The sequence below is a fragment of the Marmota monax genome, unplaced genomic scaffold (genome assembly GCF_021218885.2).
Source record: "Marmota monax isolate L192 unplaced genomic scaffold, Marmota_monax_Labrador192_F-V1.1 WCK01_AAM20220418_F8-fsc00001, whole genome shotgun sequence".
Lineage (NCBI taxonomy): Eukaryota > Metazoa > Chordata > Mammalia > Rodentia > Sciuridae > Marmota > Marmota monax.
The window spans coordinates 44,377,974-44,403,169 of NW_026693777.1; the positions used below are offsets into that span (position 1 = coordinate 44,377,974).

At 35.0% G+C, this 25,196-nt stretch overlaps 3 protein-coding genes across 12 annotated transcripts in view; 1 reads left to right on the top strand and 2 right to left on the bottom strand.

Moving 5' to 3' along the window:
- The window catches only part of Tmem87a (transmembrane protein 87A), a 60,779-nt gene extending 42,441 nt beyond the window's left edge, over window positions 1-18,338 (bottom strand). For all 4 annotated transcript variants that reach the window (XR_006855368.2, XM_058584717.1, XM_058584716.1 and 1 more), the window contains exons 1-6: window positions 18,036-18,338; window positions 16,727-16,787; window positions 12,181-12,266; window positions 7,934-8,047; window positions 5,270-5,323; window positions 5,119-5,163 (exon numbers count right to left, since the gene is read on the bottom strand). Coding sequence is in view for 3 of the 4 variants with exons in the window: in XM_058584717.1 (XP_058440700.1) it covers window positions 5,119-5,163; window positions 5,270-5,323; window positions 7,934-8,047; window positions 12,181-12,266; window positions 16,727-16,787; window positions 18,036-18,191 (516 nt within the window). In the remaining variant the exon portion in view is untranslated. The remainder of the gene's footprint in view (window positions 1-5,118; window positions 5,164-5,269; window positions 5,324-7,933; window positions 8,048-12,180; window positions 12,267-16,726; window positions 16,788-18,035) is intronic.
- Window positions 14,222-15,184, bottom strand: LOC124104155 (mitochondrial import inner membrane translocase subunit Tim17-A). The gene has a single exon (XM_046460822.2). It carries the CDS (start codon window positions 15,116-15,118, stop codon window positions 14,603-14,605), a length of 516 nt encoding a protein of 171 aa, XP_046316778.1. The 5' UTR covers window positions 15,119-15,184; the 3' UTR covers window positions 14,222-14,602.
- Window positions 18,011-25,196, top strand: part of Ganc (glucosidase alpha, neutral C) — an 88,960-nt gene continuing 81,774 nt past the window's right edge. For 5 of the 7 annotated variants that reach the window (XR_009228387.1, XR_009228388.1, XR_009228389.1 and 2 more), the window contains exons 1-4: window positions 18,011-18,148; window positions 18,884-19,231; window positions 21,079-21,141; window positions 24,580-24,685. Coding sequence is in view for 4 of the 7 variants with exons in the window: in XM_046460809.2 (XP_046316765.1) it covers window positions 19,203-19,231; window positions 21,079-21,141; window positions 24,580-24,685 (198 nt within the window). In the remaining 3 variants the exon portion in view is untranslated. Of the gene's footprint in view, window positions 18,149-18,379; window positions 18,533-18,593; window positions 18,729-18,883; window positions 19,232-21,078; window positions 21,142-24,579; window positions 24,686-25,196 lie in introns of those variants that run through there. The other 2 variants (XM_046460808.2, XM_046460810.2) reach the window with 2 other exon arrangements.

Here is a 25,196-nt window from a genome sequence, read left to right on the forward strand (position 1 = left end):
TAAATACAATTAAAACAAAAACATGTACACAAGCGTTTACAGGAGCTTTATTCATAACTGCTAAAATTTGGAAGCAATCAGATGTCCTTCAACAGCCAAATGAAGAAACCTGTGATACATCCAGACAATAGAAGACTATTTAGGACTAAACAGACCACCCAGGGGAATCTTAGATAAATATTACTAAAAGCAAGAAGCAAATCTGAAAAGGTTACATATATGTATGATTCCAACCATATGATGTTCTGGAAAAGGTTAAACTAGGGAAATAGATCAGTGATTGCCATGAGTTAGGAAAGAGGGAGAGATGAACAGGAGGAGGACAGAGGCTTTTCAGAAGGCTGAAGCTATTCTGTATGATAGTATTATGGTGGAAATGTCATTATACATTTGTCAGAACCCAAAATATAAAACACTAAGAGTGAACCCTAATGAAAACTATGGACACTGGCTGCCGATGTGTGGATGCTAGATTATCAATTATACCAACTGTACTACAATGTTACAGTACATTGATGGTGAAGGAGGCTGAATATGCAGGCACAGAGTGGGGCATGGAAACTACTTGTATCTTTTGCTGGATATTTTAGTAAACCTAAAACTAATAAAGTCTATTAATTTGTTAAAAATCACAATAACAAATATCAAATTATTGCTTAAATTTAAAAACCAATCAAAATATTGAAAACATTCCTTTTATCAATCCTTTCTTAACAGAAGAGACAGGGAAAGGACATTTCCTCTACAAACATGCATGCTTCATGAAAACTTTAATAAAACAGGGTGGAGGTACTGAATTTCTGAGTACCCTTTAAATAGGATTAAAAGTATTCACTTTAGACCCAAATTTTCAGGAAGATAAAAGCACAGATTTTTTTTTTACTTCTTTTAATTATAATCTAAGTATTTCACAAGATTACTTGTAATATTCAATAGGGTCATCTTTCAGCCAGGTTTTTTTTCACTAGGAACAGGATTCAAGCCTTGAAGAGAATTCAAAGTGTGATACTCACAGAAGAAACTGAATAAAACACAATTACAAACAGCCAACATGCACATAAGTGTTCATCTTCAAGAATAATTTTTTTCAATACAATTTATAGTAATAGGGCTGGGGTTGTGGCTCAATGGTAGAATGCTTGTCTAGCACATGTTAGACATTGGGTTCGATCCCCAGCATCACATAAAAAAACTAAGTAAACAAAAGGTATTGTATCCACCTACAACTAAAAATATTTTTTTAAAAACAATTTATAGTAATAAATTGACACTGTATCTAAACAAACTGTCTAAAATCTGTGTTGAATAATAACAGCCATTGCTTGTGAACAAGCAGGGAAAAAACACTTAACATTCTTAGGATGATAAACTGCTAAAACTTCTCTACAGAGTACTTTGAAAAAGCATAGAAAAAGAATTCTTAGACTCAGCAATTCCACTTCTAGGAATTAAGATGAAAGAAAGTAATACAAATATGCACAAAGACATACCTAGACATTATGGATACGACCCTATCAAAACAGTAAAAATCTGGAAAACAACCCAATATATATGGATTAAGTTAACTGTTAAAACTGTGGTGAATGGAATACTATGCAGTCACGAAAAGGTTAGATAGTATTAAATGTACCAATTTAGCAGTGAGGGAAAGAAAAAACATTAAACAGGAGAATCTACGGGGCTGGGGAAATAGCTCAGTGGTACAGCACTTGCCCTGGGTTCAACCTCCTTTTTGCAAAAAAGAAAAAAAACAAGACATATGTAAAATGATCTTATTTTGGTTAATATACAAGTACTCTGTGCAATCACAGAGAAAATAAAATTAGCTGCTAGGGAAAGAAATTTTTTTTGAAAAAATTTTAACTTTTTTTAAATTTTTAGTTTAATTTTAATTTTTTTAACTAACTTTTTTATTTATATATGACAGCGGAATGCATTACAATTCTTATTACACTTATAGAGCACAATTTTTCATCTCTGGTTGTATACAAAGTATACGCATACCAACTCGAGTCTTCATACATGTATTTTGAATAATAATGTCCATCACATTCCACCATCATTTCTAACCCCATGCCCCCTCCCTTCCTTCACACACCTCTGCACCACATAAAAATAAATATCTAGAATTCCTCTATTCCTCCCATGCTCCCCCTCCCTACCCCACTATGAATCAGCCTCCTTACACCAGAGAAAACATTCGGCACTTGGTTTTTTTTGGGATTGGCTAACTTCACTTAGCATTATCTTCTCTAATTTCATCCATGATTTTATTCTCTTTTATTGCTGAGTAATATTCCATTGCGTATATATGCCACATTTTCTTTATCCATTCATCTATTGAAGGGCATCTAGGTTGGTTTCACAGTTTAGCTATGTGAATTGTGCTGCTATAAACATCGATGTGCCTATGTCCCTATAGTATGCTGTTTTTAAGTCCTTTGGGTATAGGTAAACCAAGGAGAGGAATAGCTGGGTCAAATGGTGGTTCCATTCCCAATTTTCCAAGAAATCTCCATACTGCTTTACATATTGGCTGCACCAATTTGCAGTCCCACCAGCAGTGTATGAGTGTACCTTTTTCCCCACATCCTCACCAACATTATTATTGTTTGTATTCATAATAATGAATTTTAACTTTTAAATCAAATCAAAACCTTTAATTAATATAGAATTCCTCTGAAGTCAGAAAATAGAGATCTAGAGACAAATGTGGGGCTGGGGAATGTGGCTCAAGCGGTAGCGCGCTTGCCTGGCGTGCGTGCGGCCCGGGTTCGATCCTCAGCACCACATACAAACAAAGATGTTGTGTCCGCCGAAAACTAAAAAATAAATATTAAAATTCTCTTTCTTTCTCTCTCTCTCTCTTTAAAAAAAAAAAACTACAAAATAATAAAAACAAATGGGTACAGTAAGATATAAGTAAGATACTATGCCGGTATTTAAGTAATGACACAATACAACATTTATTGAACTGGAAAGATGTCCACATTATACACGTTAAAGTTAAGTATGCTAAATTAAAACAGGTTGCCAGGCTGGGATTATGGCTCAGTGGCAGAGCACTTGCCTAGCATGTATGAGGCACTTGGTTCAATTCTCGGCACCACATAAAAATAAATACATAAAATCTTTAAAAATGTAAAAATAACTCTTTTTTAAAAAAAGTTGCCATAACACACACTGTAAGATTCCCTTTCTAAAATAAATATAAAATGCACATACAAGATAAATATATTTATATATATCTGTGTGGTAACATTATAGGTGATTATTCTTTTTGCTTATGCACATTTTCTAAATTTGGACAGTGAATTCATCCATATTAGTAATAATAATAAAAAAAAGACAATAGTCAACTTCTGTTTAAAAAAAATTAATGAGGGCTAGGGTTGTGGCTCAGTGGTAGAGTGCTCATCTAGCATGTACAAGGCCCTGGGTTCCATCCTCAGCACCACATAAAAAAAAAATTAAATAAAACAAAGGTATGTGTCCAACTACTTCTAAAAAATAAATATTAAAGAAAAGTAATGAACACTGTCATGCCTACCCCATTTTCACTTTAAACTTTTGTACAATAAAATTGGAATGGAGGTTGCAAGGACACTTGCAGAATGGCCAAATAAGAACTTCTGAAAATCCAGTCATCCACAAAAGTAATGATAACACTGACAAAAACTATCAAAATTAACTTTTTTGGAACTTGAGAAATTAAAGACTCACAAAAATCCAAGAACTGTTTCAAGAAAAATAGCTGAAACCTCAGTAAGATAAACAAGCTCATAAAGTTTTTGTTTACCCTAATTTCATTCTTTTCTTCCAAGCTCGTGAAACCAATGTCCTTGAAACTGGTGATGGCTTTGAAAAACAGCAATTTGATGCCACAGGAAAAAGGAAAACAGATTTGGAGATCGCTAAAGACCAATGACCTGAGCTGACTAGCAGGTTGCTGAAAACCTCCAATCTCAGGGCTTCTCTATATTTGACCTCAGGGATTACTCAACATGAAAATCCCATACTCAGAGCATTTGTCAAAAATACTTAGCAACAATAATTTAAGATCATAGCTACCTATGCAACATTAGGAGATGGAGCTATCAAGAAGCAGAACAAAAACTGAAGAGGAAAAAGTCAAGAATGAGATGCCCCATAGGAACTTTGAAAAATTCCAAAATACTCATGGAAATCTGTGGCCAGGCAAATGTGTAGGGCAGTGCACACATGCCTATAGCTATGCACAGGCCAGGGGAAACCTGAGAAGGTTCTAATCATTCATCTCTGGCAGATCATAAGGGTCTGCGCAGAATCAAGTAAAGGTTAAGACAGAGTTGTAAACTGTAAAGGAAGACAGGCACCAGGTCATGTATTGTATGATTCCATTATATAAAATATCAAGAAGAGACAAACCTACAGAGACAGAATGTGGATTAGTGATTGCGAAAGACTGGAGAATGAAAAATGGAAAATAACTGATAATGGCTACCAGGTTATTTTTCAGCATGATAAAGAATTTTAAAATTAGTAGTTAGTGGTTATACAACTTGTGAATATACTAAAAACCATTAAAAACTTTAAAAGTTTTGTGCTATTATATCTTAAGTTGTTATAAAATTAATCAGCTTTGTAAAAAAAAAAAAAAAAAAGCATGACCAAACATGGATAACTATTTTACTTCCTCTATATTTTTAACTGAAAATTTTGTGAAGAATTAGTTATTATAAATTAGAAAGCAAAATAAGCCTCAATACAAGGTGTATTTATGAAAATTTAAAGCACATATATAACTTTTAGCCTTTTAATTTTCCAAACTTTATTCCAATTATATTCTAGCATTGATAATTTTAGATGGAATTTAAAGTCCTTTTGAAAAAGTTGTTTCCTATTAACAAATACTTATTGAAGGGAGGAATAATTAAGAAAGCAGTACAGATCTATATGGAAAATACAGAAAACGCAAAAGATAAATTAAAAAGCTGGTAATATTACCCAGAGGCAACCATTACTGGTGTTTAGCTTCCAGTATTAAGTTTCTTTTAAATGTTAGCATACTGAGAGAACAATTAAAATATGTATAAATTAAAATATGGTCAAATGCCCCAAATACCCAAATAGACTTACAGTTCTGTCTCCAGTAAAGGTAAGATTTGTTCCATTATCCTTAGCCTATAAATATCACAAAAAAGAAAAGAAAATTAATTCAGAATTTTTACTTTCCTCTCAGAAATATAAAAGATATAAAGAAATAAAAATACACAAGGAAAACAATTACCTCCTGTTTTTCTCCTAAAAGAGGTAGCCGATGCAAAAACTCCCCAGAAAAACTCTATCAAAAGAAACACAAATTAAAGATATATAAATAGTAAAAGGAAAGTGTGCTTTAAAATACTCAGAAACAGTTAAAGCAAACATAATAAAAACTATAATCTATAATAGAGCATCCACAGTCAAAAATTTCTTAAAAAACCCTGCCGAAAACTGAAAAATAATAACAAACCAAATTGTCGATTTCTCTGTAAGGATAACAAATGTTTAAGAATGACAAAACCTTAAGATACAGGGTGTCTGCAGAGGATGGCAGATCTCACAAAATTCTCTCTTGTTGTACAGATGAGGAAAATAAGATTTAAAAAGTATAAAAGCTATAAATAAATAGGATTTCAACCTAAATTCCTGACTCTCAAGTCCACTATTTCTTCTACCACAGAACACTCAATGGTTGTACAAAAGACTACACTAATTGCTCATCTTACCAATTATTGGTAGATGAGGCATTTTCCTTCCTGAGTAGTTAGATTATGTAATTCAATTCTTACATTAGACTGGAGAAGAGAAAATTTTACCAAAATGTGTACATGAATCTGGAAAGAGTATATCAGATTTAAAAGTAGGGAACAAGCACTAGGAGTCAACACATAGCTTTCCATAATCAAATCTAAGAAAGACCAACCAATCCCCTTAGCTTGGAGATAAATTTGGAGAACCAACAGAAAACATACAAATGACTCAACGTCTTTTCTGGCTTCTTTTTTTTTTTAACCATTTCTCTTCCATTTAAAAGCTATTTCCTTTTCCTTTCAAGTCCATAAAATCTAAGCTATGGCTGGGCGCAGTGGCACACGCCTGTAATCCGAGCAGCTGGAAAGGCTGAGACAAGAGGATAGCGAGTTCAAAGCCAGCCTCAGCAAGGCAAGGATCTAAGCAACTCAGTGACACCCTGTTTCTAAATAAAATACAAAACAGAGCTGGGGATGTGGCTCAGAGCTCAAGTTCAATCCCCAATACACCTCCCTGCCAAAAATCTAAACTATGACAAGAACTGAACTCTAATAATTCAATAATCAATTACTTCATTTGCTTATCAATTAGCAATTCTTAATTAAAATCTTATAAATAGGCCAGTGTGGTGACACACACCTGTAATCCCAGATACAAAGAAAGGCTAAGGTGGGATGACTGCATATTTGAGGTCAGCCTTGACAATTTAATAAGACTGTCTCCAAATAAAACATAAGAAGGCCTGGGAGTATAGCTCAGTGGCAGAGAGGGTTATATCCTCTCTATAGCAGAGAGGGTTCAATCCCCAGTACCAAACAAAAACAAATATTATAAATAAACTTTACCTCTAGAGACTGGATAGAATACCTAACTTTCAGGGAACTCCCTGCCATTTCATGGCAATTTGGAAAAATATTCCCAAGCAACTTTTTCAATATTTTTTCAGGGGTTTGGTGGGGATTGAATCAAAGTCCTTACACATGATAGGCAAGTGATCTACCACTGAGATACATCCTCAACCCCTCCAAAGCAATTTTTAAATCAGTAAAGCAAAGACTATCAAAATAACTATTTTCAATATCTATGATTCTATTTCTAAGTAAATAGAATTTCATTTTAGAAACCACACTTATATAATATAAATATTTATAGCATCAAAACTTATATATATTAATAATCTCTTCTTTCTCTAAAATAAGGTATAAAACTCCACTTTAAGACAGTGACATCCTTTTGACTTCAGATCTATAGTAGTAAAACATAAAAAAAAAAAAAAACAACAACCCTGATTTTTCTGGGAACCTAGTAATTAGATGAGGCAAGAGAATTAAAAATTTGAGGTGTTAAGGGTTGAAGATGTAGCTCAGTGGTAAAATGCTTGTCTAGCATGCACAAGATGCTGGGTTTGATCAGAAGGATTGCAAAAATAATAATAATTTCTTTTTGAGGCATTAAATGCCCATCAACAGATGAATGAACAAATGTGAAATATACTAACAAGGGAATATAAATCAGTCTTAAAAGGGAATAAAATTCTGATACATGATACAACACAGATGAACCTTGGAAACGTGAAGTAAAAGAATCCAGAACAAAAAGTATATGATATTACTTAAGAGGCATCTAGGACAGTCAAATCATAGAGATAGAAAGTTACTAGGGACTAGGAGTGGATGGCAGTGACTGTTTAATGGGTTTGAGTTTCAGTTTGGGATGATGAAAATTCTGGAGATAGACAGTGGTGATAGTTAAAGTCACTGAATTGTACTTACAAGGTTAAAATGACAATATATATCTTCCACAATAAAAAAAAAAAGTCTGCTTTTTACATACAAAGTATATCCTCTCTTTAATGAGATGAATATATAAGTGGTTGACTATGCACCTATCAAAACAAACTTCCAAATTATTTCACCTACAAGAAATAATTGTAGGGCTGGGGTTGTAGCTCAGTGGTAGAGCTCTTGCCTTGCATGCATGAGGCCCTGGGTTCTATCCCTAGCACCATATAAAAATAAGCAAATAAAGATATTGTGTCCATCTACAACTAAAAAAATATTAAAAAAAAAAAAAAGAAATAATTGTAGGGGGAACTAATTATGTTAAATACATATAGAATTACATTATCCACCTCTTCTATATCCCTTTTTAAGATTACCTGTGTTTTAAAGAGTTCACTGCAGTTCTGGAATAATTTTGATGATGTCTGGTATTTCCCAGACAAGCCTCTTTTTTCCTTAAGTTTTTCCAAATATGTCTCTACTTCTTCTGCCTGGAAAAGGGGAGATACAAAGTATTTACACAAATAAACCACTGTTTTGGTTCTTGATAAGTGGCAACAATTTATTCACCATTGTTTTTGTACCAGGAGTGCATAGCAAAAAGAATTTGATACAAAGTATTTAATTTACCTATCACATATAAGATATTCAGAGGATAACAAATAGATCAAATTTGTGGTACAAGTTTTTAGTTTGCTATTTTAAAAATTAATAGCATCAAGCAAAGACCATAAAACAGTATCAGGAATCTAATGTTAAACTCTGAAGTGCTGAATTCTTGTCTTTGGCTCACAAAGGATAGTTCTCTAGAAATCTGAGGGAAACTGTCAGAGTTCAGAGTTTCTGTCACATGAAAATACATTTGAAAGAGTCACTGACCAACTTAAAATTAATAAAAAGATATACACTTCCTCATAAACTATTGTAAACTAGTAAACTATTGTAAACTAGTTCAGAGTTTCTGTCACATGAAAATACATTTGAAAGAGTCACTGACCAACTTAACATTAATAAAAAGATATACATTTCCTCACAGCTATTGCTGATACTCTCCAACTTCTATCTTTGTGACCTATTAGTTCTGATTTTTCTCCAATATCCACATCTCTGATGTTGCCTTCATTAGAAAAAGCTCCAATACCAAACCTCCAACCTTTTGTTTTATCATCTTCATATATTCATCTTATAGCAATCCAAAATACTTGATACTTGCATTTCCTATGAAGACAATCTGCTAAGCTCTTAACCACTTTATACAAGTTTCAAATGTCTGAGCCTTTTACTGAAAATTCAATTAGTAAGCAAGCAAGAGAAAAGTATCACTGATAATTCAAACTATATTCTGAAATGTTACAAATTCTCTCTTAAATTCTTCACACCTTTCATTCCTTTCTGTCATAGTCAATCTCACCCAATGTTATATAACAAAAACAAAACACAAGTACCACTGCTGCATAAAAGATCATATAAAACTTCAGTATCAAGCAGAAATTTAAAATGCTTATGTTTTGAAAACCTACCTGGATGGTGGGCACTTTTTAAAGACCATGTTATCTTTGTAAAGAACTTCAAGAATAGAAAAATTTTAGGGGGGAAAAAAAGAAATAAGATGCAAATTGCAAATCGTGGGCTAGAAACAGAATGGAAAAGGCCTGAAAAATCCATCTTAAGAGAAAGGTATCTTTAATGCTCAAATATCATGTACCATGGCAATTCTTTTTTATAACTTATAAATTTTATTTATTTTTTAAATTTATATATGCAGCAGAATGCATTATAATTCTTATTACAAATACAGAGCACCATTTTTCATATCTCTGGTTGTATACAAAGTATATTCACACCAATTGGTATCTTCATAAATGTACTTTGGATAATAATATCCATCACATTCCACCACCACATTTCACCACCAATTCTAACCCCATGCCCCCTCCCTTCCCTTCCCACCCCTCTGCCCTATCTAGAGTTCATGTATTCCCCCATGCTCCCCCTCCCTACCCCACTATGAATCAGCCTTCTTATATCAGAGAAAACATTCGGCCCAGGGCCCAGCCCCTCCACTGGCAGGGCAGTACCATGGCAATTCTAAAAACAATGGTCCATAACCCCTTTCAGAAGGTCTAAGAAATCAAATTCTTTTTGCTATGCACTCCTGGTACAAAAACAATGGTGAATAAATTGTTGCCACTTATCAAGAACCAAAACAGTGGCATGAAACTGTACTAGCAGTTCCATTCTTCACAGTCACAAACTCAAGTTACAAAAAAAAAAAAAAAAATCTAAGATGTAAGAATGTCCTTGACACACAGTAAAACTCTAAACAAGTCTGGGTCTGTGAGTACATGCCTTTTTTAATCACCTAAGTAACAAAATGGAAAGTATGCAAAATATGATAAATGAATATCTTGAAAAAAGCATTGTGTAATTGTTTTGTCATGTGAGCAAAACATAACTTTTTTTTAACTTGAAAAAATGACTGACAAACTATGGTTATTCAGACTTGGTGATTTGGGAAATATTCTCCTAAATATCTGTCTCAAACCTGTCTTAAGATAAAAAAAAATCAAAAATTAAAAGGACTAGGGATGTACCTCAGTGGTAGGGTAAGGGTACAATCCCTAGTGGGGTGGGGGAACGGACAGAGAATGGACGGAAAGAAAAGAGAGATCTGCAAGAATGCAAAATAAAGTTAACCCTCTATGCTTCTTGAAAAATAGTTATTTTCATTAAAAATATTATTTATAGTAACATGTAACAAGGTGCCACTTTAAAATAACTTACTAAATATATTTCCTCAGTTTTAATTTCTAAAAGAGAAACCAGTGTGCACAAAGGCTTTTGGTATCCACAATAATTTTAAGAATGCTAAGGACTATAACTTCAAGGAAGAAATTGATAATATTATTGATAATATTATAGAACTACTGATTAAGATGGGTATGAAAATAGAAATGAGAGTTATTAACAGTGAAATTTAGAGTTAAATATACAATGAGTTAATATTTTAAGGATTTATATAATTCCATCAACAATATTTTCTAAATGATCAATGAATGATATTAAAATCATGCGTGGGTAAAAGATCCATTCAAGGGACTGGGATTGTGGCTCAGCGGTAGAGCGCTCGCCAAGCACAGGCAGGACTCGGGTTCGATCCTCAGCACCACATAAAAATAAAGCCATTGTGTTGTGTTCATCTATACCTAAAAAAATAAATATTAAAAAGAAAAAAAAAAAAGATCCATTCAAGCATTTCATACTACAGGACACAAAAAAATTCACTAATATGATTTCAGATTCCACATTTCAACCGATCTTTAAAAAACTCCACTGATAAAAAATAAATAAAAATCTTAAACCCTTTTATAGTTTTGGTACAGAAACAGAAATATTCCTAATTATTTAAGAGATTACTCATATACCAGTTCTTTTTCCCAACTATGCATCTGTATGAGGTTAGATTTTCAACATATACTTCAACCTAAAATAATATATCAAATAGGTTAAAAAATGAGATTTAGGAATCTAGCAGACTTCTGTTCTGACAGATTTTAATTAAAAAGATCTACAAGTCAGACATGGTGACACACATGTACCAGCAGTACGGGAGACTGAGGCTAGCCTTAGCAACTTATCATAAAACTGTCTCAAAATTAAAAATTAAAAGGACTGGGGATGTAGCTCAGTGGTAGAGTGAGGGTTTAATCCCTAGTGGGGTGGGGGAAAAGATGGAGAATGGGCAGAAAGAGAGATCTATAAGAACGCAAAATAATGTTAACCTTCTACGCTTTTTGAAAAATAGTTATTTTCTTTAAAAATGTTATTTATACTAACACGTAAAAAGTTACATGTTTAATAATAACTTACTAAATATATTTCCTCCGTTTTAATTTCCAAAAGAGAAATCAATGTGAACAAAGGCTTTTGGTATCCACAATTTTAAGAATGCTAAGAGTTCTGTCAGGCATGGTGGCACAGGCCTGTAATCCCAGAGACTTAAGGAGGCTGAGACAGGAGGACCACAAATTGAAGGCCAGCCTAAGCAACTTAGCAAGAATCTATCTCAAAAATTAAAAAATATAAAAAAGGACTAAGGATGTAGCTCAGTGGTAAAGTGTCCCTGAATTCAATTCCCACTACCAAAAAATTTAAAAAAAAAAAAAGTGACAAAAGAATGTTAAGAGTTCCAAGATCAAGGGGCTGAGGTTGTGGCTCAGTGGTAGTGTGCTCGCCTAGCATGCATGAGGCACTGGGTTCAATCCTCAGAACCACATAAAAATAAAGACAATAAAGTCCATCAACAACTAAAAAAATATTTAAAGAAAAAAATAAAAAGAGCTCTAAGATCAAAAAGTCTGAGAACTTGAGGCTGGGGATATAACTCAGTTGGCAGAGTGCTTGTTTTACATGCACAAGGCCCTGGGTTTTAATCCCCAGCACCACAAAAAAAAAAGCCTGAGAATTGCTAATATAGCAGATCTGTAAATTGAGAACAATGGATTTTAGTTACAGCTCTACTCCTCCACAACTACATGATATTCTCTCCTCTATAAAATTAAGAGTTTGGGACCAGATGACCTTTCTAGAGTCCAAGAAAAATCTATAATTTTATGTTCCTTACCTTGAAATTGTAAATTTCATTGTAACAATCAGCACTTTTCAGAAACCAGGTAATGTTCAAAGACAAATCACAAGGTTCTCCATCAACTATAAAGAAATAATTATAAACAAAAGATGATTCTCAAGTGAAGCATTTTTCCAAAAAGCATTTCCCTATCATATTCTATTTATTATCTACCCTCTACTTAAATACTCAGAGATCATCCCTTCTCCTAACATAAGGAAATGGGTTAACATATGCAAAAAGAACTGAATATTCTTTAGATAAAATATAGTTATTTTCAGAAAGGGATAATAATTAAGTAGTTTTTTATTCTTTTGACTGTGGATCTATTTCTATACCTTAAAAACCTCAATTTCTAGATCTCTACCGGGAAAATTTAGGAGTGATAAAAACAGTTCCAAGTTAAAACCAGTCTTCTAGTAATCAAATATTTATTGAACAGAGTTTACAAAGGTACAACAGCACAGCATAGCACAGCATTAGGTCAAAGAAAAAAACAGACAGGAAAGAATTACTAAAGATACTTAAAGAAGCTATACTCTAGTTGAAGAGATACAGAATAACATGAAAAATGTCACATTCACAATTGTTAATTGTGGTTTAAATAATAGTTCCACTGAAGGAAAAATTCCCGGCTTGGACCTTGAAAGACATCAATAATGGACAGAAAGAGCAATAAACAAAAAGCAAGCATGGCTGGGAAAGGTTGAAAAGACAGTATTAGATTTTTTTTTCAAAGCTCACCCTAGGCCTCATGAAATCATGGAAACTTCATATAATTCGAAGTTAGGAACACACTATTTTAACAGATCAAGGCACTATTCTGAAAATTTGGGAATGTAAATCTAACTATATGACTGATTAGCTGTCTCACCTAGGAGAAGTCAGCATTCTCCTTTATCTGGAAAAGCACTGGAAAAGGACAATACACTAAAGATTCCCTGCTTTATACAAATGTGACAATCATGACTGAATTCAGGAATCTACCTCTGGTTCACAACAAAAGAAGCAACCTAATTATAAGCTCCTCCTTTTTGTTTGTTTATTTTAAATTGTTTTCTCAGACTAATTTTTAAACAACCACACATTTTCATAGGGCAGTGCTAGAATATGCAAAACTTCAATTTGTTGAGTATAATTTATGGAAATGATATAAAGGATACTATAATCTAGCTATGAACTATTCAGAAGAACAACTCTAGAGCTAGGATTAATAAATTAAGTCAGTAAGAAAACATCCCCTAAAAAAGAATGCAAGGGAACTGAGCTGCAAAAATATTGCTGTTTATGTTAAAAAAAAAAAAATTAAGACAAAGTTTAGAACTCCGAATGAAAGACCTGAATAGAGATAATGAAAATGGTCGCATCTATGCCATCAAAGACCATATACCAGGCTGGGGTTGTGGCTCAGTGTTAGAGTGCTTGCCTCGCACATATGAGGCATTGGGTTCGATCCTCAGCACGACATAAAAATAAATTAAAAAAATAAAAGTATTGTGTCCATCTACAACAAAAAGAAAAAAAAAGACCATATACCATATGCACAAAAATATAAAATCAGAGCCAATTGGTACACAGAAGTAACAAAATTTTTAAGGAGCCTCAAATCCTCCAAAAAACTTTATTTTATTTTATTTTTTTTTTAAAAATAGCATATATTTTATTTTCAAGCACACAACACCAAAATTTTCTCTGCATGAATTCTTCTCATACAGAATTGGGCATATTGAAAGCAAGTTGTTTCTGGTGAGGTTTCTGATAATCAGGAATCAGGACGTAGTAGCCCTAAAGTTAACAGTCTTGTACCCACCATCCTCAAAACCAAGACAGCATAGTTTACTTTCAAAGTAAAAGATAGTTACCATATCCTTCAATCCATAAAGCATTTCACTGTGAAATGATTCATGTCGACTCTGCATAATTCTTCTTATACATAATTCACTTCAAGTGAGATGAGGGACGAGTATAAAACATGCATTATTTGAAATATGCTCAGTATGAAAAGGCAGAACTTTATAATTTATCTTAAAAGAAAGAGTAAGTTCCAGGAGCTTTTTATTGTTTGAATAATAGAACACATAAAACCAGGCAGAGAAGTCCCTAAGGAAATGATGGTCATGTTCCACTGTTATTTGCCCTTTGGTCCTTCATCTTCTAAGCACTTATTATATTTTCTTTTAAGGACATTAGATATTTATTTTGATCACAAATGCAATCCGAGTGTGAATACATAAATGTGGCATCTTTTATTCCCCCCCTCCATGTTCCTTTAAATAGAAAAAAGTGCTAAATGTCTCTTCATAGCCTATTTGGCCACAGTTGTTCCTCCTATGGTTTTAAAAACAGACTGCAACTTGATCTTCTGAAATCTTTCTTGAACTACAGCTCATTCTGTTAAAGAAATCCTGGGAAAAAAGTTCTACTGATATTGTCGATAGTCTCCAAAAGGTGAGGATGGTAACTGGGTGGAAGGCAACTGGGAGGGGTCTTCAGCAAACTGAGGACCATTGGGAAACTGTGTAGAGGCAAATCTTGTCAACAAGATACCAGCTCCTTCAATTAAAGCTAGGAGAATGCCACCCATTGCAGCTGACCCAACCATGGCCACTGGACCATTTCTTGCTGCCAGTACAGCTCCTGTTAAGGCACCACTAGTGATGGAGTTCCAGGGATCTTCTTTTCCTCTGACTTGAACCATACTACAGTCAATCATAGAGAACAGGCCTCCCCAAACCGCAAAACTACCTCCCAATTGTGGAGCCCTGGTTCTAATAGCTGTCAAACTCCCTCGTAGTCTGTGGTTTACTCCCACTGGAGAATTTAGAAAACCTTTGATTGCTTGAAAGATACCACCACCTATGGTACCCATCGTAAAGGCCCCACCACAGTCATCCACAATTCGCCAGGGGCAAGGCTCTCTCACATACTCCTCCATCTTGACTCCAGCCGCGCGGGCGAAGCCGGGCAAGCTGGGCGGAAACTGACCAAAAAAAACTTTAAAATATAGATCAAAATGCAGGTGAGAAAAATACTACTGTCTAAAAGAGTATCCAGGCCAGGAGAGTGGGCAGCTATAATTCCAGCTACTCAGGTGGACTGCAAGTTCAAGGCCAGCTTCGGCAACCAAATAAGACCCTATCTCAAAAAATACGTGGTGGCATACTCCTGTAATCCCAATAGCTCAGGAGGCTGAGGCAGAAGGATTGCAAGTTCGCAGTCAGTCTTAGCAATAGCAAGGTGCTAAGTAACTCAGTGAGACCCTGTCTCTAAATAAAATACAAAATAGGGCTGGGGATGTGGCTCAGTGGTTGAGTGCCCCTGAGTTTAATCCCCAGTACTGAAATAAATAAACAGGACTACAGGTGAAACTCAGTAATAGAGTGCCCTTAGGTTCAATCCATATTACCACAAAAAAATAAGAGAGTACCCAGCACATAATAAGTATTTAACAACTATTTACTAAACAATTAAAAGAATAAAATCATCTAATTACACCTTAAAACTTTGCACTTTCTAGAGGAAGGTAAGTTTAGAAGTACACATTAGTCTGTTAAAAATACGTAGTGAACCTATTAACCAGTAATCCCAGCAACTCAGGAGGCTGAGACAGGATTTCAAGTTTGAGGCGAGCCCAGCCACATAGCAAGCCCCTGAATCAATACTAAAAAATAAAAATGCTTGGGATTGTAGTTCAGTGCTAAAGCACTCCTGGGTTTAATTCCCAGTTTAAAAAAAAAGAAAAAAGAATTGTACAGCAATCATCTGGATTTCATCCCTCATCTTGAAACTGAGCTTCCCATGACCATTTATTCTCTTAAATAAAGCCCGATTCAGAACTAAAAGGAAGCTTTTCTTTAATACACAATGGAATAGTTTAGATTCAGATACAGTGGTTGTCCCACTAGACAAACTGGTTTTGTTCTACATAATCCCTATTTCCTGGTAATATATCTAAACTTCATCTTCCTCAAGGTGGTAAAATACTCCTTTGGTAAATAAAAGATCTATTGAACACATTTGTTCTGAGCAATGGTCTGACAAACCTAGGTCATGTTTTCAGTAAACATCTAACCAGCATACAAGTGTAAAATTACTGATATCTCTATGACTCAGAACAGATTAAAAACCTATGCAATCAACCGACATAATTACATATAATTCAACTGAGATGACTGAATGTTATATATATAATGCATAACTATTTATACATATGCAGACTATTTATTCAACACAAATTTAATGTAGTATAAATGAGTATATGACATATAATAAGTATTATTGTATATAACATATGGTGTATATTCATGTATAATAAACTGAAAAACAAGGGAAGAAAATAAAGTTCACACAAGTATTCTGAATAGTATTTAATGAAAGGACCTTAGTTATACCAAATGTTTATACCTATATAGTGTTGGACTACCAAAGTTTTGAACTTAAAAATACATTGCAAATAGATGATCAGAAGTGGAAAATAGGTAACTTAGAAATTTCACTTATAACTTCAAAAACTCAAGAAAATTCATGAAATTCAAAAACTCACATTTCAGGAAGATAGTGGTATTTCTGAAAAGGATCTTTCCAAAACTAAAATAATTTTTCCCCTGCAAAGTTTAAAAAAAAAAAAAGAAAATTTAGCATCAGATCACTTCAATTCCCACAACAGAATATAGCTACTTAAAAGTATAAAATATTCAAATTAGCTTTTCCCCCCAAGTTAGTTTTCTTAACTAAAAAATAGTAACGTCTCTCCTTTTAGTGAAATTTGATCACAAAGTGCACAATTTTTCCCCACAGGCCACAAAGCAAGGAATTTAGAAGGGAGGCTACTAGGAAGCTCAACCTAAATCTTCATTTGTCTTACCCCTCAATAATCAACTCATTTCCTTCACTCACTGATCAATGCCGAGAAGAACCAATAGAGGTTAGGTGTCATTGTCGGTTGTCCCGCCTCAAATAATCACTCTTATGTTTAAATCTAAAACTTAACTATTCATCATTAAAGAACCAGGAAAACCCTAAAATTGAGAACAAGTTCTTCACCAAATGAATATAAACTATAATGCATGCTGTATAAATTTACAGTGGGCGAGCGGAGCAAAATGAAACAAAAAAGCCAACGTGGTTTTCACAGTTAATGCTTTTTTTTTTTTTTTAGCACTTCGTGCCTGCATCTAGTTTATGTCCTATGAAGGACAAAATGAAGTTTTAAAAAGTGGGTGGAACAGATAAAGTCCATTTATCTAGTTAATTGACCAAATTTTAAAAATTAGCCTTACCAAATTATATTTTAGAATTCTTTCATTTTTAGTCATTCCGGTGTTGAAAATAGATTTTTAAATACCAAGGATTCTTAACCTTAGAAAAACTTAGAATAACCAATTTAAAGTGAAAATAAAATCGAACCATTTTGAAAGCAGAGTTACCCAGAAAAAAAAGAGAGAGAGAGAGAGAGTGCAGAGGAAAAAAGAAACGAAGACGTCTTTTTACACATCCCTCCTAACTTGGGCTCACTGTACTCTGTAAAACTTCAGCTGAAAAATAAACCACTATCTGATATCAAGTTTAAATCTCTCTCAAGTCAGGCACTGAAAGTTGTTACTTTCTAATGAGAACCCGTTCTACTACTCCTTTGCGCAGCTTAAGTACCCCTGACTTTCCACCTAGCCATTCCACCAAGAACAGCTTTCCGCTCCAGGGAGGTGGGTCCCAGGGGGCCGGCTACACAGACTCTCCCGGAATCCCACCCCTTCGGAAGCAATCTTCTTCCGAACCTTCATGAACCCCTTGGGCCGCCGTAGCCCCACCTCTTGCTCCTCCAGGCTCAGTCGCTCGCTACTCTTAACACTCACCGACGGTATCGGAACGTGCCACTTGGATCGGTCGGCAGCAGAAACGGGTGCCAGCCCTACGCCGAAAAGCGACAATGGGTACACGTGAGGCCCCAGAAGAAAAAGAATGACAGGTAACACCTGAAGCCACGCAGCTGCCGCCATCTTCACAGCCATGGAGTGTCTACTGAAAGCATTTCACCTCCTTCCGGTTTGTCCCGCCCTCTTCCGGCTCTGCTCTGAGGGCGGGATCATCCGGGTCCTCGAAACGTCGTGGGGCTTGTTTGTTTTGCAACCTAGCGGCCACTGCTCTGACAGTCGTACTAGATCAAGTGTGAGACTTTGGACCTATTGCGCAGGCGTCGTCCTGTGGCAACCTGGTCGGTTTGATTAAAAGATCTCCCATAGCCACTCAGGCGTCCGGCTTCTCCTCTGCAGCGTTCTACTCTCCCCTCCTCCCTCTTGCCCTAACCCCTCATTCCTTCTAAGTCGAACGGAGTCAGAAGTCTGGAGAAGCGGTAATTCTGGCTGCCTGATAGGCGTCCTTTAGCGAGTTGTCCCGTTTGGGACCTGTTTAAGCAAAGGCTGAAATTTGGCACTCGTGTAGTAGAAGCGATTCCTAGCTGGATGGTATAATAAAAAAAATCTTTAAAAGAGCCTTTTTTAGCTACAGGAGTTTGGCCGGACAATCAGCTTCCAGTAAAGACCTCGCCGGTACTTCTCTTTCAAACTAAAATCGGGAAAAGAGTGCATCAGTTTTCAGTATCTTAGCATGACTGCCACTGAGAGAAAACTGCAGCAGCTTTGCTCCAATCTGGAGGCCGTCTCGGTACTTCCTGGTTCTCACGATCTTGTTTTTTACCCTCTAGGAGTCATTGTATACACGCCTTCTCCACTGCAAACAGTTTCGGTTTCTAATGAAAGCACGGTCCTCATCATTCACCCATAATCAGGAAAATTTTGCCACGATAATACCTGTAGAAACGCTAGTTGCGTTTGAAAAAATCCAAGGAGCAAGAGCCAGTACTTGTCATTCCTTGAGAATCTGGGGGAGACTCCATTTACCAGAAACTTGACGATGGTGAAGTGCTGGTCATAATTTTAGAAAGACGACTCCTTGGCTTTTTATAAAGATCGCCCTAGGCCGTGGCCTGAGAGCTGAGAGCCAGTTGGATTGACAGAGAAGTTATGGAAGCAGCTGGGGAAGAGGAAATCAGGTAAAGACGGAGTGCTCTTGCAGGGACTGACCCCAGGGAGGACTGAAAGTACCTTGAAAACAGCCTTCTGGTTTTGAAGTTTTTACTGGAAAAAAAAATACATATATATATATATATATATATATATATATATATATATATGTATTTCTTATTTGAATATTAGGTTGTGTGCTTTATCATTTTTACTCAATTTTGAGGGAATTGGCTAATGTAAATAGCCTCAATATATTTTCAGGATGATTGAATACAGGATGGTTAATACTGGAAAAGTTGCCAACATAACTCTTAACATATGAATTTTAAGCATGTTGCTTTCCAAGTTAAGTTTATACCCTCCTTCTATGTCATTCCAGAGCTGCTACTTCAAATGTGAAGCAGTGACAAAAGCTGAGTTTAATGAAAGATTTAATTACTTCGTGATAAAGAGAATTTTTTAGTAGAACTAAGGACTAATGGTATATATGTTTTCATTTTTTGAAGTTGGTGTCCAAAAAAAATCATGGACAAACTGACTACAGAGTATACAGCCACACTCTGCATGAAAACTAATGTTTTGTTTTTATAGTTGTTTTAATCAGATGAAGGATAAATTAAATACCCATACTCAAATAGCAGTGTATCTTGTTCATGTTTTATTCCAGAAACGTTTCTTCTGGAAATTTAGTTTTAAAGAACATTTACTTCTGGGGCTGGGGTTGTAGCTTAGTGGTTGAGTGCTTACCTCACATGCATGAGGCACTTGGTGGCATCCTCAGCATCATATAAAAAAATAAATAAAGATATTTTAGAAAAAGAACATTTACTTCTGGATTGTCATCATCATCATCATCTTAAAAAGCAAAAGATTTTCTTTCTGTGATTGTTTCTAATTCTAGCACTTTGCAATACCTCTCAGAGCATTTGTCAGGTTATATTGTGATTCCCAGTTAGGCTTTTACAGAAAGTATGGACATTGTCCTTCCTATCTTGTCCAGAGCCCAACACCCAGTAAGAATATATTTTGGTGGACTGGGGCTGGGGCTCAGCAGTAGCACACTTGCCTGGCATTTGTGAGGCACTGGGTTCAATTCTCAGCACCACATATAAATAAATAAAGGTCTATCAACAACTAAAACAAAAAAAAAATTTTTAAATATATTCTGAAAATATTTTGTTGATTAAATAGGTGAGTAGGTGTTTTTTTTGTTGTTGATTTTTTTTTTTTTAATTTTTGTTTTTGGGTACCAGGGATTGAACTCCAGGCCACTTAACAGTGGTTAAATGGAGCCACATCCCTAGCTCTATTTTGTATTTTATTAGAGAGAGGGTTTCACTGAATTGCTTAGCACCTCACTAAATTGCTGAGGCTGGCTTTGAACTCGTGATCCTCCTGCCTTAGCCTCCCCAGCCTCTGAGATTATAGGCATGCACCACTGTGCCCGGCCGATTTATTTTTTTGTGTGTTTGGGTTCTTTTGTTTGTTTGTTTGTTTGTTTTTTGTTGTTGTTTTTAAATTTTCATTTGTCTTGGAGGGTTTTGTTTTGTTCTTTGCTCTTTCAGATTTTACTGTTGTAGTCATAATTTTAAAAGAACCCTTCCTCATAAGTGACAGTGCCATTTTTCCTTTGCTTTCAGAATAATCCCAGAACTTGATATTTTGTTATTCAATTTGGATATTTTACAGAAGTTTATTCATTCTGCAACACTTATGCCATTGTATTACATGAAGTTGTTGTGAAACAATTTTGCATTGCACAATAGACTCCAAAGGTTTATTTTACATCTTCATACTATAGTTAGAGAAGGTACAAAAATCGGATTCACAAACACTATGTAAAATACATTTCTTAAAATGTCTTTTCATTTAGTGTTGAAGAAGAAGCTGTGGATAAAAATGTTTTCAGAGACTGCAGCAAGATTGCTTTCTACAGGTAAGGAAAGTAAATATATTACCTTGATCAAAACATTTCTGGCCAGATGCAGAGGCACACACCTATAATCCTAGCTACCTGGGAGGCTGAAGCAAGAGGTTCTAGGCCAGCCTGGGCAACTTTGTGAGACCCTGTCTCAAAAAAATTAATTAATTAATTAAAGGGCTAGAGGTGCAGCTCAGTGGTAAAATACTTGCATAATATGCAGAGGGGCCTGGGTTCCATCCCCAGTACCACAAAAAAAATTTTTAATTAAAAATTCTGACAATATTTTAAAATTAATTCTATTAACTTTTGAGAATCGATAGGCTTTCTAAGGAAAGGATCAATTAGGAAATGTAATGATTAAAGAATTCTTCAAGGGCTGGGGTTGTGGCTCAGCGGTAGAGCACTTGCCTAGCATGTGCAAGGCCCTGGGTTTGATCCTCAGCACCACATATAAATAAATAAATAAAAGTAAAATGAGGGTATTGTGTCCAACTACAACTAAAAAATAAATTAAAAAAAATAATTCTTCAGACTTTTACCTCTATATACTTACCACTATTTAAATTTTTAAACTAATTTTAAAATTTCATGTCTGAATAGATAACACTTTCATGTAGTTCAAATGTAATATAAAAAGATACACATTGAAAAGTGTTATTCCCACTGCTGTCCGCTTCCACCCTATGCGTCACCTTGTCTCTGTCAGTGACTAGTTTTATTAATTTCTTATTTATTCTAGTAGTTCTTTTTGTAAAGGTACATATTCTTACATCACCCTCTTTTTTTTCTAGTTGTCAATGAACCTTTATTTTTATTTACTTATATGCAGTGCTGAGAATCAAACCCAGTGCCTCACACATGCTAGGCAAGCGCTCTACCACTAAGCCATCACTCCAGCCCCTCACCTATTTTCTTATACCAAATTAATCTCTGCATATACTGTTCTATATATCTTTTTTTCTGCTTTATAGTTTATTCTAAAGAACCTTGACTTGAGTACTTGGAGAATTTCCTCCATTTTTGTAGTTGCATAGTATTCCATGGTTAGATATACTATTTCATTTGTCTCCTCTTGCTAGATCCTTGGGTTGTTTTCAGTGTTTTGCTATAATAGCACTGAAAGATATCTAAAGGATGGATTTTTAGGAATGGGATTATTGGTTTAAAGTGTAAATGCATTTGAAATGTGGTAACTACTACCAGATTTTCTCTACCAAGATTGTACTATTTTATACTCCCATCAAATTCTATGAGATCATTTGTTTCCCCAGAGCCTCAAAAAGATGTCTTTAAAATCTTTGTTTTTTGCTATCTACTTTTATGTGATCCTGAAACAAATAATAAAAAAGTGTTTTATATAATTTAACTTCCTAATTTATTCACTCTATAGAGGAAGGAAAATTTGTGTGTGTGTGTGTGTGTCTGTCTGTCTGTCTTTGTAGGGATAAATATAGGGCCTCATGCATGCTACACAAGGACTTTTAATGGCAAGCTCTGAACTGCATTCCCAACCCAGGAAAGTATACCATTTTTTAAAATTTATTTGATTTGTTATACATGATGGCAGAATGCAATTCATTTCATATTACACATATAGAGCACAATTTTTCAATTTACACTGGTTTTACACAAAGTATTTTCACACCATTCGTGTCTTACATGATCTTAAATGATGGTGGAATGTCTTAATTCATTCCACCATCATTTTTACCCCTTTGCACCCTCCCTTCCCCTCCCTCCCCTTTGCCCCATCTAAAGTTCCTCCATTCCTCCCATGCTCCCACGCCCCTAAGTGCCATTATGTGTCTGCATCCTCATATCGAAGAAAACATTCAGCCTTTGGTTTTGTGGGATTGGCTTATTTTGCTTAGCATGACAACTCCAACTCCAACCATTTGCTGGCAAATGCCATAATTTCACTCTTCTTTAAAGCTGAGTAATGTTCCATTGTGTATATATACCAAAGTTTCCCTATCCATTCATCTACTGAAGATCATCTAGGTTAATTCCATAATTTAGCTATTGTGACTTATGCTGCTAAGTATACGATTTTAATTCAGAACAGGTATCTTAGAGGGAAGTCTACATTGATATCAAACACCATTATTTGTCAGATTACTGCTAATTACAGCAGTACTATTATTTAGTTCCCTCCCAGTACTAGAAGCAGAAATTCCTGAGCTTCTCACTAACTAAAACCTCAATATAACTTTCTCTGACCCAGCTGGAGGAGGAGACCCAATCCTCTATGAACATTTATTCCAATTCTTTGGACACCCAGAAGTATATACTCTTTTTTACCTGGATTTGGAATTATTTCACATATTATTACTTATTATTCAGGGAAAAAAAAGAAGCCTTTGGTTATATACGAATCGTATGAGCTATATATCTATTGATTACTTAGGATTTATTTTCTGAACCTACCACATAATTACCATAGGAATACATATTGATACATGAGCATATTTTACATCAGCTTCTGTAATTATTTCCATTCCAACAGGGGTTAAAGTGTTTAGCTGACTAGCAACACACACAATAGAAACATTAAATGATCTCCTATAATACTATAAACCCTTGTATTTATTTTCCTATTTACCATTGAACGTCTTATAGGAATTGTTGTAGCCAACTCATTACTAGGTGTTGTTTTATAGGATTCATATTACATTGTAGCTTACTTCCACTATGTATTCTTCACATGAGCAGTGTTGACAATTATAGGAATTCAATTATAGGAAGGTTTGTCTACTGATACCCTCTAGTCTCAGTTTACACTCTAGATTCTATGTGTGCAAAAAATCCACTTCACAGTCATTCATAGGATATGCCTGGTCATCTTGTTAAACCATTAGATGAATTTCTACTAGAATCTATTCAGTTGCTACTAAAGGATTTATTTCATGAAAAGAGAGTAGGACATGAACAAACTCATAAGTGTCATCTTTGAAAATTACCCCACTTGCTCAATAAAGGAGACAAATTGCAATCCTTAAGCAAATTAAGGATGTTATATTGAAAAATTACATTAATATTCTTATTAGTAATAATTTTATTAGTACTCAAATAATATGTAATACCCTTAATACTTTATGAGAGTACTAGTACTACCTATGCCCTGTTCACTTAATAACACAGTGAATTTTTTTTTTTTTTTGTACTAAGGATTGAACCCATGGTCGCTTTACCCCACTGCACTACATCCCAAGTTCTTTCTGTTTTTCCTTTTGAGGCAGGGTTTCACTAATCTGCCGAGAATCTCACTAAATTGCCCAGGCTGACCTTGAATTCATGATCCTTCCACCTCCTGAGTTTCTGGGACTACAGGTGTCTGCTACTACTCTCAGCTTCATAATGCATTTTAATGACTTTTACATGTTAATATATTCTATTGGATGCTTCCAATCACAAATAGTCCTCACACATCTTTATACTTCATATTGATAGGCGTCAAAAACAGCTCTCCAAGAATTCTACCTATCGGGCATTATTAGACTCAATCACAACAGAAAAAGACAGCACCAGGTTCCAAATCATCAATGAAGCAACTAAGGTGAGTTAAAAGTATCTTCTACAGAGAATAATTTTGTTTCTGTGTTCATTTGGGTTGAATAATTTAAATTTCCACAATAGCTAATTAAAATTGTATATCTCCATAATATATTTCATTAGAGAAACAATGTATCTTTTTGTGTCTATACTGATAATATTGGAGGGTACTAGGGATTGAACTCAGGGACAATCAACCACTGAGCCACATCCCCAGCCCTATTTTGTATTTTATTTAGAGACAGGGTCTCACTGAGTTGCTTAGTGCCTCGCCATTGCTGAAACTGGCTTTGAACTTAAAATCCTCCTGCCCCAACCTCTCAAGCCACTAGGATTACAGGCTTGTGCCACCACGCCTGGCTATACTAATAATATTTTAATAGTAGTATGAGGGCTGGGATTGTGGGTCAGTGGCAGAGCACTTGCCTTGCATGTGTGAGGCACTGGGTTCAATCCTCAGCACCACATAAAAATAAATAAAGGTATTCTGTCCATCTACAACTAAAAAAAAGAAA

What these genes read in the sequence shown, in the direction of transcription:
- LOC124104155 (XM_046460822.2), bottom strand. Translation starts at nt 15,118, where the DNA reads ATGGAGGAGTATGTGAGAGAGCCTTGCCCCTGGCGAATTGTGGATGAC.